The sequence below is a fragment of the Momordica charantia genome, assembly GCF_013281855.1.
Source record: "Momordica charantia cultivar OHB3-1 chromosome 4 unlocalized genomic scaffold, Mcharantia_2.0 BLBB01000004.1, whole genome shotgun sequence".
Lineage (NCBI taxonomy): Eukaryota > Viridiplantae > Streptophyta > Magnoliopsida > Cucurbitales > Cucurbitaceae > Momordica > Momordica charantia.
The window spans coordinates 21,944,113-21,964,482 of record NW_028275162.1 but is presented as its reverse complement, the minus strand read 5'-3'; the positions used below and the strand labels follow the sequence as shown (position 1 = coordinate 21,964,482).

The 20,370-nt window shown below is 36.3% G+C and overlaps 3 protein-coding genes across 3 annotated transcripts; 1 reads left to right on the top strand and 2 right to left on the bottom strand.

Annotated features, from left to right (window-relative positions):
• Positions 1–1,199: 1,199 nt before the first annotated feature.
• On the bottom strand, positions 1,200–3,622 carry LOC111011781 (uncharacterized). The gene is made up of 3 exons (XM_022285672.2): positions 3,288–3,622; positions 2,574–2,873; positions 1,200–1,462 (listed from the first exon to the last, which is right to left on the bottom strand). Exons 1-3 carry the CDS (start codon positions 3,434–3,436, stop codon positions 1,399–1,401), a joined length of 513 nt encoding a protein of 170 aa, XP_022141364.1. The 5' UTR covers positions 3,437–3,622; the 3' UTR covers positions 1,200–1,398.
• A 360-nt stretch (positions 3,623–3,982) lies between these two features.
• On the bottom strand, positions 3,983–8,203 carry LOC111011940 (putative glycerol-3-phosphate dehydrogenase [NAD(+)] 1, cytosolic). The gene is made up of 6 exons (XM_022285940.2): positions 7,855–8,203; positions 7,104–7,765; positions 6,099–6,320; positions 5,264–5,511; positions 4,405–4,544; positions 3,983–4,284 (listed from the first exon to the last, which is right to left on the bottom strand). The coding sequence occupies exons 2-6, from the start codon at positions 7,753–7,755 to the stop codon at positions 4,158–4,160; spliced, it is 1,389 nt and encodes a 462-aa protein (XP_022141632.1). The 5' UTR covers positions 7,756–7,765; positions 7,855–8,203; the 3' UTR covers positions 3,983–4,157.
• Positions 8,204–18,417: 10,214 nt separating this feature from the next.
• Positions 18,418–19,796, top strand: SRR1 (sensitivity to red light reduced protein (SRR1)). The gene has a single exon (XM_022285724.2). It carries the CDS (start codon positions 18,830–18,832, stop codon positions 19,661–19,663), a length of 834 nt encoding a protein of 277 aa, XP_022141416.1. The 5' UTR covers positions 18,418–18,829; the 3' UTR covers positions 19,664–19,796.
• Positions 19,797–20,370: the final 574 nt, after the last annotated feature.

The window sequence follows — 20,370 nt, the reverse complement described above, 5'->3', positions numbered from 1 at the left end:
AAACTAAAAAAAAAAAAGAATTGCTCAATGGTAAATCACAGGTTGGTTTTTAGATTGATTAGAGTCAATCTCACTGGTCAGTATTTACAAATATTGATAAAATATAGGTTAAAAATCACCTGAATGCAACAATTAGTTTAGCACATAATGACTTAGTTTGTATTGAGTCTAAAATTTATAACAATTTAGTCACTATTAGATGAAGTTTTTTTTTTTTTTAGTGAGTTTTTTTATTTTTTCTTTTCTTGAAATTGATGTTGTTTGACTTATGCTAGTGACCGAGCATAAAATTCCAACACAAGATTTCATAGCTGGTGAAATGAAATAATTTTAGAAACTTCACACCAAAACTTAAAGCTATCCTTTCCTTTAACCTTGGCTCGAACCATTGTTTGTTGAAACATCGTTACTGAAGATGGTTTCACTTGTTCTAGAATCTCTCGCTTGTGTTACCATATGGAAGAAAGAACACAACAGTGAAACATAGGGATAATTGTTGGCAAGCTTCAAGCAAAACAAAGCAGAACAATGAAGGTAATTTTAGGAGAAATGATTTAAAAACATAAAAGATTCCTTTATAGAGGACTTGAATTCTACTCGGACCCAAAGACTCATATTCAAACAACAAACAAGGATTAGTTTGAATATGAGGATCATGCTCCATGATTTACTACAATGAGTATCGATATTGATTCGACGCAAAACTTAAAATCCCATGAATGATGATTACCACTCAACTTTTCAAGACATATACTTTTTTATTAATACAACAAGTAGGGATGAGGGAAATCAAACTCATGATCTCTTGATCAGAGACAAGTGCCAATTAAATTACCAATGAGCTAAGTTCATGTTGGTTCAAGAATCAAGACATACCTTATATCTACTGAGGCTCCCTACTAGATTAAGCTCTCGTTCAAGCAAAGAGTGCAGGACAAATTGTATGGGCTATTCTTAGTCCAACCATCTGAGCACATAATAACTCACGATCAAACCAACTCAGAACACGCCATGATTGGCATGCAGCTTTTATATGCCTCAATTAGGTCTCATGATTAATATAAAATCACAGGATCATCCTATGATATAATAATAATAATACTAATAAAGAAAAGAAAAAAGGCTCTGTACAAACCTATGCATCGATTCGAGGGGAAAAAGTCATCTACCGCACATAAATCACAAATAATTGCTGTCACTGAGAAACAATTAAAGAGACAAGCACAGAACTTCGGCCATCTCTCACTCTTCTTTCATATATATATTTTTTCTAGTAATATGAGTACACTATTCTTCACATTGTACAAGTGCATTAGACCAATCTGAACGTTCTGCTACGATCTATTAATGAACGGGACAACAACCGTTACCCCAATGAAACAAAATTCCAGAAACCCCCTATGAGGGTTTGGCGGACTTCTTCACAAACAGCTTGCTTATATCTTCAGTGACAATGTTACTCCTGGCAAAGGTAAAACAACTGCAGGATTACAATCAGATTTCACCAAAATTCGTATATTTCAAATGTCTAACCCGAATAGAAAATGCATGGTTATTCACACAATTATAGCTCGGCTCCAAGACTTCTGCATATATATGTTTAAGTCTCGAGGCATATTAAAGAACGGAGAACGGTGACACAAACTAGCAACAAAACCAAAAAAAAGAAAATGAAGATCATCCCATCAGTTAAAAGATTCTTCTGTCAAATCTCCTTCCAACTAAAACCATTGAATTTATAATATCTAAGGACTTTACGGTTACTTTTAGCAATAGTAAACCATTGGTAATGCAATGTTCCAATTGCATCCTCTCAACCAAAAACCCCGAATCAATTATACCATATGGCAGATTGTATAACTTGTTCTCGGATAAACAAAAGATAGAGTATGAAATATATAGATCTACGGTCAAATGGTCATAAGCATATCAAACCACTGACTAACTAACATGAAACTCAACCCTATTGTTAACTTTAGATATATAATACAACAAGCAGCTGCAGGTTTGATATCATAGAAGGGATTCAGAGTCAAATTTAACTTCAAAGTTCTAGCAAGGCAGCTAATGATGATGCCCAACACCAACAGATGCATTAACTTCAACTATCCAAATGTATTAACTAAGATTCAAACACCAATATCGATAAAAATAGGCTTACAAATAATTCATGGCCAAAAGTCCACAAACCACGTTTATCTCATACCTACCCTTTTAGTACTACGTTACAATTATGACTGCTTATGCTAACTTAGAATCACAGGTATTCGTTGGAAGCCTGTGAGAGATCTTTCTCAGCAAAGAAATAATTAAGAAAGTTATCGGCATTGAGATGTACAGGCGTAAACATATCACGAGGGCTAACGTACAGGCATGCATACCATTTAATATACTCCATGGGCCCATAAATATGATTAATTTGTTCATTATGTCTTGTAATTGAAGAATGACAACTTTTCTCAATCTATCACCTCATAAGGAATCAGCATGTATGAGACTTCAAAAACTGAAGATGAATGTCGGGGGGGGGGGGGGGGGGGGGGGGGCGATGGGATAAGATAATAAGAACAGACCTTCCGGTAAGCTGAGGTGGAACCAACGATCGACCTAAAGTATCTGGAACATTCTTTGAGTGAGGCAAAGTCGATCTTGGAACTTTACTCCGGGGAAGAGCAGATGCTGAAACATTTGTTTCTCTCTTGCGAGATGCATTGGCAGCCATAGCTGCAGCCACTCGTGAAGAGTGATCGCTACCACCAAAAAGACTAGAAGAAGTAGGAGAATTCAATAGTAGGGAAGCATCAGGAAGCTCAACCGAAAACACAGAAGAGTCCCCATTAGTTTCCAATGGCTGATTCGGTTTAAGAATGGGCCTACAAAGCCAATCATAAGGAAAGAAATCACATCCACCAGTAAACAAAGCTAAAAACACCAATTATTTTGTTCCAAGGTAATCGAACCAACAGTTAAAGCATCCCCTAAAACCAAATAGGTTTCAGGAACAAAAGCGGCCATTTCAAATTTGCAAAACACCATATAAAACCCAAAATTTAAAAAGCCATTCAACAGCATTTTGAAGCACAACAACTCTCTTCCGGATCAGTTTAATAACACAACCCTAACTACTACAGAACCTCCAATTTTTCCTGGTGTCGACACATTGTTAACTTCGAAAACAAGGCCTAGATGCTTTATGAAAAATTAGGAGAGGAAAATAATTAAATTCCGAAAAGCACCAGGATTCTACTTAGAAATTACGAAATCTAAAGAAATGGAAGAAAAATTACTGGTTGAGAGGAGGAGGTTGAGGCTGAGGTTCGTGCTTCGGGAACTGAGGCTCCTCCACGCGGTGGTTTTCCGGTTGCTCCGGATTCTGCTCCTCCTCCGCCGCCGCCGGCACGTCGTCGTCCGATGAAGCGTAGTCTACCAAAGACATTTCTGTTCTCCCTCTCCTCTCTCTCTCTCTCCCGTATTTACGAAATTGTTGTGACCCGCTCTTCACTCCAGTCGGGTTATTTCGTGACCCGACCCGACCCAGAATTTTTTAAAGACACGACCCGACCCACGAAGCAAACGACGTCGTCTATATCATTTTTTTTTTCCCTTTTCACATTTTTCAAGTTTATATATATATCTTATCACACTTTATTTTTAGAATTATTATTTATTCACTGACTAAATAACTTTTTCTCCTTGAAAGCTAATGGCTGATTCAAATTTTTTTTTTAAACCCGTTTTATTGTCTTTACCATTGGACGATTTAAGGGTGATAATTAAATAACTTGTTTTTTTGAGTAAGGTGGAAGATTCAACCACCAATTAAAAAAAAAGATAATTAGAAGTCTTATTTTTTAGGATGTTGTCGAATTATTAACGTATTGAAATGATTTCAAAGGTAAAGTATTCTTTGAGCTTTTTTTTTTTTTTTTACTAAATTATAAGAGTATTCAAAATTCTAATTTAGTAAAAAAAAAAAAGAAGCTCCAAACAAAAAAAAGACTTCTAAACTGACGCAAAATCACTGTCCAAATTATGTAGCCTTATACAAAACAGGGGAAAAAGGGAGGTATCCTAGTTCCTACAAAACTGATTTTCCTTGAGTTCTACATTTCGAATGAACATGATGGAGAAGACTACATACAAGAAGAAGTGGTTTGTTAATGCTGCTGTCCGAGGAGCGATGGCTTATAGAAAACATGACTTTGTGCAATCTTGATGCGGTCTCGAGGATCGGTTATCGTATCATCCCTCAAGGCTTGAAGAATGGCCTGTGATGAAAACTCCCTAAAAATATTCAAACAATGGAAGTAATGATCAGGTTCACTAGGCTTTCTTCCATGCCATTTTTACAGCAGCAACAAAATTGAGAGAGAACAAAAGCAATTGAACTGAATCTCTCCATACCTTGTTATTAGTATACTGTAGAGCATCTTCAGAATTGGGCAAAGCTTAACTGGAGCGACAGGCTTGTTATCTTCAGGGTGTAGAACACTCAAGCTGGACTGACTCAGCAGTTCATAAAATGCTTTCACAGCAGAAACCCCCTGCCAGAGTGATCTCATTCTGTCAAATTCACTCAACGTATATCTCGGGCGTCAACAAAACTGATAAGGAAAAAAAGAAACAAAAACCTGAAATCCCCTCCCTGTCCGAATGGGATGGGATGGGTAGGTAGATGGGTGGGGCTGTTTGGGGTCGGTTTTGGTTCAATCTAGGAGGATGGGTTGGTAAGTGATTCTTTCAAAATTAATTTGGACTCAACTTGAAGATTCATTAACTCATCCTAAAGCACAAACACCCAAATCTAGAGTTGACACGACACACATGCATACATGATGAGTAAGTCAAAGAAGCTGCCCTAATTACCAGCAGATTGGTGTAGAATATTCAACAAGAGTAACAAGCATAAGAAAAGCGTTTTTTGTATCGTGAACTACGAGAACAGTTTAGAGGAATATGTTCCAGCTTTTAAACTTTGAACTGGTGCAACCCCAAGACAGCTTACAACTTTCTATGTCAAGCTCTTTTCAACCATGGTTCCACAGGCAAAAGAGACTATTGTGGGCCAATGGTTGCTGTGGGCTGGGTCCCTATGGTTATTTGGTTCAGGAGGGAATAAGGATACTTGAAAGAATGTAATAAAGATTATCAATAACGTTTTCTTTCTAGCTTCTAGGAAAGTATTTTTGTTACTATTCTAACTTTTAAGCGAATTGTTCCGAAAAAAGCATCCCTACTTCTATCTTGCCAATAAAGAACGTACCTGTATCATGCCCTTGCCTTTGATGCTATCACCCATTTCGAGGCTCAGTTCTCCTTCAGCTAATTTTTGCCCATACCACGCGTTACGACCTTTCAATAGAGTTACATAAGTGTCAGCCAGTAACGGTCCTGCCAGTTTCTCTGGTTCTTCAGCCAATAGATGAGTAATAAATATCATCTCGGATGTACAGTGTGCAAAGTATACTGCTTTGCTGGTGGCACTCTCTTTTGTTAAAGCTGCCACCATTCCTGTGGAAGAAATGAACATTTACTGAGTTAAGCCACAGGGACGATGAAGATCGATCCGTCCTGTGATAATTTCTTTTTCATTCACGCAGCATAAGAATAAAAGTTAATGGAATGCCTATCACAGTAACAAAGACCAGGAAAAAGGTAGGAGAAAAGTTTGGATACTTGAAATCTAATGCACATTCAAAGAACATGAAATTCCACTAAAATGTGAAGAATTTTTTTTACGTGATCCACAAAATCTTATGTTCATGAATACACACATCTTGATTGTTCTGTCAATTTTACTCTCACAAAAACCATCAATCCATGTTAAAAGTAAATTAAAAAAAAGAAACCAAATTGACACTTCATTAATCATTCACACAACTTTTACAGTGATCTCAATAAATACGATGCAAAAATGTTCGCCTCCTAAATTGTTACTCCAGATCTAGAACAAATTGAAGCTAAAGATTGCCAAGAACTAGTTCAAACATTACAAAAATTGCAGCAAAGACAAGAAGAATGAAAAGACTAAAACCATATAAATATGTTATATCAAATTGTTTAAGACATTAAATAACCCAATAGGAAATTTATGTTACCGGCTCCAATGGCATAGACATTCTTTAATCCACCCATTACTTCATGGGTAACAAGGTCGCCATTGTCCCACACAATGAAATGGGGTTGCCTCAAAAATTTTGCTAGGGATTTCCTCCACTTTTCAGCTCCACAAATTCGAGCATTGGCGTATTCTCTGTTGTAAATCTCCGAGGCAATATTTGGTCCCCCAAGATAAAGAATGTTATCTGAAGGAACTCCAGCTGCAAATCAGTAATATGAGTCTTAGAATTCTGATACTTATTAAGATTCTTAAAGAATTTAATAGCACAATAGGGACACAGATTAAGGGGCGGTACGATATATTCTCACTTACCCACATAACCGAAGTGAAAAAGAAAAACTTAAAAGAAACAATTCTGTTTTAGGGAGTTTCATATGACTCAATAAACAGGAAATAAGCCCTTGGAAGTTTACTTTCTTTTAGTCAAACAATGGTCAAAAGATACAAGAAAAGAAAACCCATTTTATTTTATTCAAGCAACGGTCAAAAGATACAAGAAACGTGTTCCAGGCAATGAGTTTACTTCCTGGATTTTTTCATCTTTCTCATAATTCCTATTCCACCGGAGCAAAAACTCAATCAACTTGAGAGCATATTACAACTTTTAAATAGGTTAATAAAACCCTTTCCTTCAACAAATTTGGTGATTAGATAAATCACCACCGAACCTAAACGCCTTTAAACCAATAAGTTAGTACAAAATCTTCACAATATATTCTCTAACCAAATATGCTAAAGGCTCCATGGCTTTGTCGCTGAACCACCAATCCGTGAGGGCCTCAGGCAGCCACACACATCCAACAAGTGGACTATTAGTACAACACGAAGAGAAAATAACATTTCAAGAATTTGAACTCCTCCGATACCATATTAAATTATTGACCTCGAAAGTCCAAATCATTACTTTAAATATAATTCTTTCACCATATTTTCAAGAAACACAAATGATATAAAGGGGCAAAAGAAGAGGAAGCAAGCTTACTTGCGCTGTTAATCATCTGAGTAGGAGTTATTATCCGTGGTTGAGGCTCCAATTCAGCCTCCACACCCTTTGACAAAGAAATGATGACAGGCATCGTTAATCTCTCTTTCCAATACCTTCCCATTTCCTCAAACACTTGGCGGGTGTCAGTTGACGGCAAGCCATTCACAACAATGTCAGCATCCCACACAGCCTCCTGCAAGTTGTTGACGACCTTCAAAGGGCAGAGAGGCGTATCAATCATATTCAAGCAGAATCCATCTTTCAATATCTCATCCGCATACAGTGTCCTGTCGCCTAATCTGGCCTCCACGTATTTCAAATACGCACATCGCCTGATCAATCTTCTCAGCACATCTTCCCTTGAATTTATCACTTCGAATAGATGCTCTGCAGTTGCTTTATCCACTGTTCGTCCATGTCTTCTCCAAATCCTTATCATAACTTTGTCTCTCAAGTGAACGTAACTCTCTTGTAGCATGGCGATGAAGACGCTACCCCAAGCACCAGCTCCAACCCCGACGATCCTCAGCGGATCCCCATCGGCTTTTCCAAATACACGCCGAAGATCGTCAAGCTTCTCCTCCATGGAACCATTTGAGTTCTGAATCGAGCCATTTGTATGACTACTTCCATCGATTGCACCAACCATTTCTATCGAACTTGCAGAATCGGAATTTAAACAACTTGTCAGTGAATCGAATTCAATAGGGCTTTTGTAGGAAAAAAAAACTAAACAGCTTCTACGTACCAGAATCGAAACGCGATTTCGCTTCTTCAAGCTCCAGCTATCACTGACCCTAAATGATCGACATGTGTGCAAAATTCGAGACCTAAGAAGTGAATTCCTGTTGTCTTATTTCTTCAACGCCGATCAAGAACCGACGTAATCCAACGCGCAAAAATAAGCCCCATGTAAACGTAACATGCAATTTGGAACACATTGTAAATCTGCCGCCATAGTAGCAGTCAACCAAGATCTTCGAAGCTTGTTTTACTTCTTCAAATTCAATTGCTACTCAAATTTCAAAGTAATCTGAAGATGATATTGACAGCACAATGGAAGTATGCATCCACAAAATTCAATCCATGTATCTAAGAACTAGAAGAAAACGATATATATTATACAATTTCACATAATTTAAGTCCAATTACACCTATGCGATTCCACCAATCTCATTTTAGTTCCTTATTTGCTAGGTACTACATATTTATTATAATTAATTTATCATTTTTACCCACAATATTTATAAGTCAATTATGGTGGTTGTACTCGCGTCGACCATTATATTATTTAATGTTAAATAAATTGTTATAACAAAAAAATATTTACTATCAATAATATAATAAATTAAATTAAATTTTATTAATATTGTAATTAAAAGATATTATCACACCCTATCTGTAATTAGTTAAAAATGAGAAAATGGTATACTAATAATTGTTATAGATTTCGATTCCGATTCCAGACAGTTTTAGTAAACAATATGAAAAGAATTTCGATTCTGATTCTATAAAATTTATGGTAAACAACGTCAAATAACATTTCCATTTCGATTGATTTTGATTCATTCTCATTAAGATTACGGGTAGGTAAATGAGGCCTAAGTGGAATACCAAAACCTCTTATACTTTGGATTCTGTAATCCATGGATCTACTCGGAAATCAAGAGAGAATCCGAAAGAATAATAAATGGTTCATTTTAACCATTTCGTTGTTTTTGGTTTTTTAATTTTAATTTTTAAAAATAAGATTGTTTATTAACCAAATTTTTTTGAGGTTTTTGTTTTTCAAAATCTGAGTTTGAGAGTACACAATCTCCAAGATCATTAAAAAAAAAAAAGAGAATAGATTATCCATTTTAAACTATTTTGACACCAAGAAATGCAGTGAAGTTTTTTCTATAAATAAGAAAAAATTTTCAGAAATTAAGAGTTGAGTCGTTCATTACTAAAAATTGGATTTCATACCCACAATTATATATTGTGGGGGACTTTAACAGGGTCGTTCGATGGAAAAAAGTAAGAATAAGAAAATGAGAGTGATCCAGATTTATCACACCTATAGAAGAATTTAAATATTGGACTCAACTCAAAGGTTCAGATTGTATCTTTTTTTTTTCTAGTAAATCATGAATTTGTCTCATACAGTATTAAAAATATCATCGAAAGCTTACGGCAGCTTGCCAAACAAAAGCTAATAGAAAAAAGAATAGAGGTATTACTGGCATAACATCTACTATTGGATTCAAAAAAGCGTAAGCCTCAGGCAATTTGGCGAAGAAAAAACTACTTGAATAAAGGAAAGAATTAAGACAGATACCGAAGTTATCCCATAAAACGAACGACTTGTTCTATAACTATTGTATTGAAAAATATATCTTTCAATGAAGAAGAGTTTAAAAGATACCAATACAACATATTAGGCTTAAACAAACCTGGATGTATAACTAAAGAAAAGTACACAGATATTACGTATTATGACATGTATAATAATGGGGGTTATGGGACAAAAAATAAATCCACTCGGTTTTAGACTTGGTGCAACCCAAAGGCATCATTCTATTTGGTTTGCACACCCCAAAAAATATTCCAAATAGTTCTCTTCATTCCGATCCTACTACATTTGGATGAAATTTAACTCGATTGAAATATTTCTTATTTTTTATTGATTCCTGTCAAATCAAAAAGAAACAATTTTAGTATCTAGTAGGATTTTTTAATGAATCCGTTTTTATGTTATTTCGTACTATGCAATTCCTTTGTTTGTGGGATCATTTTCTCACGAGAGGTAATTAAAAGAAATTATAGAATGGGGTTGTTACCGATGCCTAGATCTGGGATAAATGGAAATTTTATTGATAAGACCTTTTCAATTGTAGCCAATATCTTATTACGAATAATTCCGACAACTTCCGGGGAAAAAGAGGCATTCACCTATTTTTCTTCCTCATATTTATCTCTAAAAAATTTTATTTCTTATAAAATTTTTTTATTTCTAAATTTCTCTCTACAAACTTTATTTTTCTTTCTCTAAAATTTTCATATTTTAAATATTTATTATTATTTATTTCCTTCCGTTTTCTGTATTTTTATTTTTTTTAATCTTTTTATCAGTTTCATTTCTTTCTCTCAAAATTTAATATTTTTCTTAACTTTTTTTTCTCTAAAACTTCATCTTTTATAACTTTTCTTTTTTCTTCGTAATCTATTTTTTCCTGTGAAAATTATACTTTATTTTCTCGTTTAATTAACTTTTATTTATGTATTTATTTATTTTCTCTAAAAATTATATTTTTGATTTTGTTTTTATCTCTAAATTTGTTTCCACTCTAATTTTTTTCTTTATAATTTCTTTTTTTTCTTTAACATATATTTTCCTTTCAACTTTAATTTTTTTCTGTAAAATTTTTCTCTTTTTGTCTTTAACTTTTCTTTCACTATTTTTTTCCTAAATATTTTTATTTATCTCTCTAAAATTTATACTCCAAAAGTTTAACGTCTATTTTCATGTCTCTACATTAGGGGATGACAAAAATTTCCGTAGGGTCGGGTCTCAAAAATAGGAAATACATGTCCCGACCCCGTCCCCGTCCCTAATTTCATTTTTTAAATAATTAATATATATTTATTACACTTTTTTATACTTAAATTCTAAAAATAATTTAAAACAATTATAAAACCGATAATTATCCTCGAGAACATCTCTCGGACCCAAGAACGAAGTGGAGACGGAGACTAAAAATTTTCACGAGCACGAGAATGGGAGAGGACATCCTTACTCGCACCCACATCATTGACATCCCTACTTTACATAAAATTTTCTTACTTTTTAAAAACAAAAAACAAAAAATAGTTGACAAACATGTTTTTGTTTTATGTTTTTTAAAAACAATAAAGAAAAAATGGTTGTCAAACATATATGAAAACAGAAAACCAAAAACTAAAAACAATAAAAATCGTCCCAAAGTGATTGACGTGTTTTTTCTTTTATTTATTTATTTATTTAATTATCAGTATCTATTTATAAAATTTTAACACACATCCATTTTAACCATGGACTTGCTAACATATATCAAGATTTATCCTAAATTTACAATACCTTAAACTTAAAAAGTATGCGATCTTTACCTAAATTTGATAAAAAAAAAATTTACAGATTTTACATAAAGTTTTCGTTTGAAAACCATTTTAAAAAAATATGTTATCGTCTGCATCAAATATAATATATATTATAAAACGCATCGACATGGCTTAGTCCAATATATATATATATTTTCAGCTAAATCACAAATAGATTTTTTATTTGTTTATTATTATTTTTTTTAGTGGATTCGAATACACGAGATGATATATATGTCCTAATATTTGGAATTGGGGAAAAATTAATATGTAAATAAGAAAAAGAAAAAGAAAAAGAAAAAAAATGTAAAAGAACCTCTGAATCAAAACCCCTTTATATTTGGGTAATTGTGGTCCATAGCAAAAATAATTGATGTATTTCAAAAAATGTCACCAATTTTTCAAAATTTCAAATATAGCAAAATATTTAAATATTTATATTTTGAATTTTTATTATTCCGATTTTAACCTTACGATATCTGATATACATCCAATGTATATCTGTATCTGATATATATCAAATATATATCTATATCTGATAGATATTCAATCTATATCTGATGTACTTCTGATGTATTTCTGATATACATCTGATGTACTCCTGATATAATTATCAGACATATCCATGATATACATTATTAGATATACATTATCAAACGTACCCATGATATACATTATTTTGTGTATGTATTATACCTTTAATACATACATACATGCATACATACATACATATAACATCATCGTTTTTATATGAAAAAATAGTTGATATAATAGTATTATATCAACACACATGTATCATAGTTATATTGGTAGATATCATGATTCACTGGTAAATTAGAAACATATTAAGTATATATCAAATATAAATCAATGTTATATTAGTGGTAAATCATATAATTATATATAAGAAGTTATATCAGTAGATATCATAGTTATATCAATGGTATATCATTTGTATGTCAATGGTAAATTAGAGACCTATCAAATATATATCATAGATATATATAATGTTGTATCGGCGTGATAAATCAATGGTTATCATACGTATATCAGTGGTAATCCATGTTAGAAGTCCAGTAGATATCATAGTTATATCAGGAGTAAATCAATTGTATATCGTTAATATATCAGTGATATATCAGACATATATCACTGTTCAGATATATTGTAGATATATTACAAATACGTATAAGATATAATTGCAGGATAAAATTGTAATTTTAAAATTGGATCTCCTTGAAAAAAATATTATATTTGAAAAAAAATATATAGTTAGCTATCTAACTTATTTTACTAATATTTGCAACTGGCCGCTTCTATTTCCTTATGCATTCCTCAACTCGAATTTCTTTTCATTCAAAAAAAAAAAACTCGAATTTCTTCCGTTTACAATTTTGATGGTTATTGATCTCCAATCATTCCATTAGGAAAATGACTCATATAGCCCTCCCAGGTTTCTATTTCGCTCAAATAACCCTGCCCTCTAAAATTGTTTTCAATGACCTACTTTATTATTTGAATTAATTTAAAAAAGAATAAAATTACATTTGTACCCCTGAAGTCAAAAAAACCAACCGTTGGCCTTTCCCCCTCTTTCTTTTCCCGTTCGTTTTCCTTCGTCTTCTTCTTCTTATCCTTTTCGTTTCCCTCCGTTTCCTTCAACACAGAAAGCTTCGATTAGACGTTCCATTTCGTTTTAAGAATAGCGTGGACATTGAAGGTTCAATTTCATTTTGTTTATTTCTTGTTTTCCTTTTCGATTTCGTTTTTTTCCATCGATTTCATCTTAAATTTTTAGGGGTTTTAGTTTCCGGCGAGTATTTGTACCGATTTCTGGTTGTTTGAGGTGTATGGGAGGTTGAAGATGACTGTCGTTGTGGGTTTTTAGAATGGGAGGTATTCTCGGGGTTATTTCGTAGGAAGTGGGTTAGGGCTTCGATTGTTTAGAATCTGGAGAATTCTCGGTGGGTTTCGTGCGAAATAGTTTAGGATTGCCAACGTTTTGGAGTTTGTTATTAGGAATTTGATGATTTCTCGATGGTTTTCGGGCAAATTAGGTTACGGATTTGGGAAATTATGAATTCTCGGGTCTTTCGGGCGTGGTGGATATGCAGTTGGAGTATTATTTATCGGTTGGATAAATTCTCGGGGCATTTCGGCCATGGTGTGTTGGAAATCCTCTTTTATTTATTTCGCCTGAAATGCCCCAAGAATTTTTACAGACGATAAATAACACTATAAATTCCCGGGGCATTTCGAGCGAAATAAATTGAAATTGTGGGAGATGTAGGATCTGGAAAAATTCTCGGGGCCCGTTCTCGCCCGTGAAAGTCCACGAGAATTTTTACAGGATTAATGATTCCCGAGCGAAAGGTTCGAGTTCATTAATATGGCCAAAATTCTCGTGCACAACTTCGCCCGAAAATTGCCCAGAGAAAGTTGACAGAAATAGTTTTTTTTTCGGGTTCGTTTAAGGATTAGTTGGTTATTAGCATATATTTATATGTATGGTTTGTCATTTTCTCTGATCATAGGATCCTTTATTTACTCATCTACAGGTTAATTCAAAATGGAAATGGTAGCTAAAATCCCTTCCTCATCCTATGACTTCGAGCTTGCCGGTGGTCATGTTTCATTACCTCACGAGTGCAACTGTGAACCTCATAGAATGTAGAGATAAGAAAAGTATCTGACCCTTTAATTTTCCTTGAACGTAGACTCCATTTGCACCCATCCTCGGTGCATCCGACAGTGTACAAACTTTTTGTCGACTTCTTCACGCGATATTCAAAATTCATCTTCATTGCGTACACCGAGAGTTTGAACTGCAAATCTTCTTTCGATCGAAAAGTATTCCCTACCGCAATGTCCTCCATTGACGAACAAACTTCATCATCTGTCCTAACAATTTCCCTTGAGCAAGAAGCTTGACCGGTTGCGCACGGTGCATTCGTACTGACCACGTGTACTTCGGTCGAGGGGTCCGATGATGGACCGGCTACATCCACTGGGTCTACTTCCTCCTCGTTGTCAAAATCAACATCATCCTCGAATTCAGTATCGTGGTTGTCATCATCCTCGGCCTCATACTCGTACTCCACGTCGTTCTCATCATTATCGTCCCATTGACCGCAATAGTTTGTTTCATCGTCACCCAAGTTACATGGGATTACATTGTCCGTCAGCGACGTCATTGATGGGACAAAACATGATGGACCTGGGAGCGTGGAATCAAAAGGAAACGATGAAGCATAATACGGAACGGTCTGCCCTAACTGGTGGGAAAATGATTGGAATGCTTCTGCTTCTGGAATGTTACGATTCATTGAACTGCTTCCATTGCCATGTATTTCCTTCGGTACGACAGATACATACAATGAGACTTCGGAGGGATGTGGAGGGCCTCTTAAAAAAAATCTAAGGCTATGGTCATCAAAGATGTAATATTTCGGAACCTGGTACTGCAGATTGAACTTATATACACAGTGTATCAAGATTTTGAACCGAACCAGATCTATTCGGGTAAGGCTGAACATAGCACTAAGGAGCTCCTCATAAGTTATAGAATTGTCCACATCCAAACCTCCCATAATTCCACCTTCATATAGAAATTGTGACTCATTCCAACTACCACCATAGCTAACAAATAGGTGAGGCATCCTGCATGTGGAAAGAGAAGAATTCAAAATTCGAAATTCGAAATTTGAAATTTTCGACGTTCTCGGGCGGAAGTTATTATCGTTCGGGCGAGAATACACGCCCGAATACAATATGATTCTCGCCCGAGAAACTCATATTATATTGTCATTTTCGACCGTGAATAACCCTAACTTCGCCCGAGAATCATGGAAAAATACAGAGTACATGTAACGCCCCAGGATTTTATATAACATCCTAGGCAACGCTAAATAATTCACCTGGCTAACCTTAACTCTAAACACGACATAAGCAACTCCCTGGGAAAATAATTTAAATGAAATAAAGCTTCGACTCCCATACGTTCTATCAGAAATATAAATGTCATAAACTGTCAGGACTTCACCCTCCGTGGGCAATTTAAAAACAACAACATCTCATATTCGCCTCAGTGGTAAAAAAATTCTTAAATAAATAAAAACAACCGTACACCTAAACTCCAACGACAACAACGATGCGTTTACCAGCAACATCCATAACAAATAAAGTAGTTCTAAAGAATACAAAATTTCCTCCGCGGTTCACACCTAGCAATAACATAAATCTCAATGCTACTCGTACCCAACGACCCTTCCCTCTATCCTCACTAACTAAGCTAGTGATCCTTCCTCGGTCAAGCCCTCTCCACATCATCACCGCGGTCGACCCCGTTCACACCTGAAAAACATATAAGGGTACAAAGGGGGGTGAGTACATAAGGTACTCCGTAAGTAGCACTTCCTAACTAGCACAAAAATCATGCTCACAGTCACGACATAAAGAACAAACAATAGCAATGCAATCAAATAAGCTGTGAGAGATAGCGAACAAATAACTTGACATTTAGAACAAAACAATAGCAAGGCAATCAAATAAGCAGTGAGAGATAGTGAATAAATAACTTGACATTTACATACAACAACCAAGCGTCGAAACTACCAAGACCACAACCCATGATTCACTAGCCCTTGTCTCATAGTACTAAACCTTCCTCTGCACCCCCCCCTGTGTTACTCCCCGCTTAACTTCTCGAGGCATGACGACTCTTGACATTTATTCCCAAGTTACCGTGCCCTCTCCTTTTACAGTACTTGATGTTCGACCTTGCCATTTATTCCCAAGGCCTAGCACCACTACTTCGCAAGCACCACTCTACTTTTATCTCTCAAGCCTAACTCCTCGAGTCGCATTGACCCTTGATATTTATCCCCAAGGCCTCAATACTCCTCTACAGAAGCTTGACGTTCGGCCTTGCCATTTATTCCCAAAGCCTGAACTGTGCACCGGTCCTTGCCGTTTATCCCCAAGGTACCGATGACTTCCCAGCGTATTGGTCCTTGACATTTATCCCCAAGACCCCAATACTCGTTTACAGAAGTTTGACGTTCGGCCTTGTCATTTATTCCCAAGGCCACTACTCAAGGCTTTAAACCTCCAAGCGATTTATATGCATTTTCAGGTCAGAACCCATAGTTAACGGACTATCAACCCGTCCATTTACCCTTCACCCTTCATCACTTCACTAACCCTCCCATGACCACCTATAGGTAAGTTTCCCACATTCTAAATCACTGCACCGTTCTCAAGCATGCTTTTCCTCGTAATGAACAAAATACATCCACAACTCGCAACCAGAACAATATATACTAAATTATCAGTTTAACAACGCGAGCATTTCATTTACATCACATTTGCAAAACGTCATGAGCCAATTACTTCTAACTACAACCATTCAGAACCTACTAGTCACCTACATCAATAAAAAAAAAAAAACAGGAAGCATGTTTCCTCAGAAGTGTTCGATAATAGAAAGACGGCAACAATCAAAACTAACAATCCCTACGTGCTCAATTAAATTATTTTTAACAAGAAAAACAGCATCAAAATCATTCCGTTAACGCTAATTAACGCACGCACTCGCCCCCTGGTGCTACTTACACAACCACGTCTTTAAGTTTGCGTCGATCTCACACCTAAGCACCAAAAACAGAAAAATACAGCAATTTAAATGTACTGTTCAGCCTTCGAAAAACGATTCTACGAGGGTTCAAAGGGCTCATTACCGCAAACGACTTCGTGTAGGTGTGGGTAAATTAGATCTAGCTTGCAAAGGTGTGGGTAGCGTAAATCGGGCTTTGAACGGATGAAGATAATCGCCGAGCACCACCAAAACACTGCTGTCCACGTTTTTGCAGCAGCGAAAAGTGCCCAAAACGACCTCCAACGACTTCGTTTTGATGTCCGTTACTATAAAACAACTTCGCTTAGGTGTGGGTATTCCAAATCGGTTTCGTTTGGATGTGGGTAATCCAAATCTAATTTCGAATAAATGTGGGTCAAAGAAAAGTTATCGGGTTTCACGGATCTAAGCTATTCGAGGTTGTTAGGCTCGTTGGATCGGAGAAGGGACGCCGCGAAAACAGCCTCACGTGTATCGATGCCGCCTGCAGCAGCCCAAACGTCACGCGCCGCCGCTACCCGTCGCACGCCGCTGCTGCCCGTCGCGCGCTGCCGCCGTCTGCCGCTGCCCAAAGCCGCGCTGCTGCTGCCCGACGCCGCACCTGCTGCTGCCGACGCCCGCGCCTGCTGCTGTCCCGTCGTCGGTACTGCTTCGTCGGAGAAAGAAATCCGGATGGGGGGGGGGGGGGGGGCTGGCGGCTTCAAACGAAAGGGGAGGGTGGAAGAAGATGAGGAAGGACAACAAGATGGGCTAGAGTTGTTTTGTTTTAAATTCCCCTTCTCCTTTTGTTTTGCAACATAAACCCACTTGGGCTAGTTTCTTTTGTTTAAGGCCCATTTACCCAATCACACCTTGTTAACAAAACCAATAATATAATTTCGTAGTTGATCCAATGGCCCAGAGCAAGTGTCACATAGCGGAATCCGTAATAAACATAACTTAATAAATACTACACGCTACTAACTCACCACTAAATCTGTAACAATACACACTAGCCGAGATGCCACACTAAAATTAAATGAAGATCACTGATGAATCAAATAAAATAAAAAAATGAAATAAATCAATAAATCAATAAATAAAATCCATTTTGTTATAAAATTTCCGCGGAACTCGGGGCAAGCTAACCTGTGTAACGCGGGGCGTTACAGTACATGCCCCAAACATGTCGTTCTCTAAGGAAGAATAAAAACCACAAAGATGCACTCAAACGTTTCCAAATAAACAAAAATCAAAATGGTAGACATATAAATGTGTGACTTTAGAGACGAAAAACACAAAAAAAGACCATTCTTTGTAAATGACATTTCACCTACCTCGTTTGTGTAGAAATCTTACTCAGCTACAAACAAACTGTGTGGTCAGATAGAAGAGTTACTTTCAATGTACAATATTCTTTTTGTTATCTGCAAAGCTGAGTACGAAGTGCACAGATGAAGAAGACTGATTTGCTGGAGTGCACAGATGAGAAGTAGTTGTTTGATTAATTGGAAAACCTTAAATTCTCGGGCGAAATAATACCAGTTAACAGTCGGGAATTCATTGTAAGTCAACCTAACTTCTCGCCAATTCTCGTCCATAAACAACCCAAAATTAGCATTTTAGCCAATTCTCGGGTGGGAAAAAATGCGATTCTGCCCGAGAATTAGTTATCATTATCACGCTTACGGTCGAGAAAATCACGTCCCATTTACTCCACTGACAATTCTAAAAAAACAGATTTGGGTCATTCCAAAACAATTGTTGAGAGGTGGATTATTTGAACACATTGGGAACTTAAAGAGGGTGATATGAGTCATTTTCCCCGTTCCATATTCCAACGATGCTGCTCCTCCTTGTTCTTTATCTTACTATATTCTGTGATCGCAGTTCAATTCGCTGATCCTCCGATTCCACTCGTCTTGATTCTCGAACCTGAGCGCATTTACTACGAATCCGAACTTCAATCTCCTCTATGTCCTAGAGAACGATGGCTGCGTCGGCAGAAACTATCACCATTCCGGATCAGTCAAATAATAGCGACTGGACTGTTGTTTTGCCTCGTCGTGGCAAGCAGAGGAAGAATTTGCCGAAGCTCAGAAATCAAGAGGAGCAGCGGGCGTGGTCTCCCACTGATCAGGCCAGCGATACAGTCAGAGAATCGAAATTGTTGCAGAAGATGCAAATCTGTATTGAGAAGGTTCAGAGCTCCCAATTTTATCAAACCCTTGTTGATGATCTCGGAACGATGCCAGCATTGGAATTCTTGAATAGGGTTTTGGCCTCGGAGCCAAATATGGGGATGGTTATCTACGGCATAGGAAGCATTGAGAATTATGAAAATCCTCGATTGCAGCTCAGTCTTGCAATATTGATGAAAAGGAAATTTGGTTGGATTGGAAGTTTAGAGGTGTTCGATCCAATTCTTTCTGCGACCGAGTGTCGGGTAATGGAGTCCTTTGGTTGTTCCGTTCTATCAGAAAATGAGCAAGGGCGGCGATGTGCGCAGAAGCCAACACTGTTTTTCATGCCCCACTGCGAGGTAAATTTGTACAACAATCTTTTACAGGAAAATTGGACGGTGGAGCTGTTGAATCATGTTGTGCTGTTTGGAAATAGCTTTGAGACCTATGAGGAGTTCGTATCAGAATTCAAAGGCTCACAACTTGTTGATTCGGCGAAGTACGTCTTGGCCACTAGAAAATTCACAAGCGAGATCAAGATCAAGACACTTTCAGATGATTATTTTGGTGCTTTCCATAGTTCAAGTTGGCAATTTTTCAGCCCTGTTTCACCAACAGAGCTGCAATTCACAGAATTTTAAGGACATTATCTAGTGAGTGGAACAACAGTCAGGTAAATGCTGTACTGTTATTATTGGACATGGATTTTGTTCTTTTCCTGATGATCTGTTATCTAAAAATTTTGGTAAATTCCAAATATAGCAATGTTTATCACTTGTGCTGTGCTCGATTCCAGTTCCAATCTCAAAATCTTCTGGTGTTAATATACCATACACTGCTTCTTCTGGATGGACTACAAACCACAAGAATTTTTTATTTTTTATTTTAATTATAACCTCAATATGATTGTTATGATTGGAAAACAGCAATTGTTTAGTGTTGGCAATCTCCACCCTTTGTCTTTAGTTTGTCCTCTCACTTGGTGGTTTTTGAATACATTGTCTTTTATCAAAAAAAAAAATTGTGTTTGGTTCCATACAGACGAAGGATGAAAAGAGATAATAGAACCATATAAATGATTGGATTTAGCACGTCTGCTTTCTTCTTTTCATAATAGTCTTGAAAAAATGAGAAAGATGTCTCAACTGGATAAACAGACTTTTTGGTAAGATTCTACTATAGGTATCGATCAGTAAGCACTTAGTATTACAATGGTACGCAATGATGTAGTGTAGTTATTCTCGTGAAGTATCAGCGAATATCAATTTACTATACTTGAGCAAATGTTTGTATCAAGTTCTGTTGCGGACATCAGACTGCTCTAGAGTTTAGAGTTAATGCCAAATTA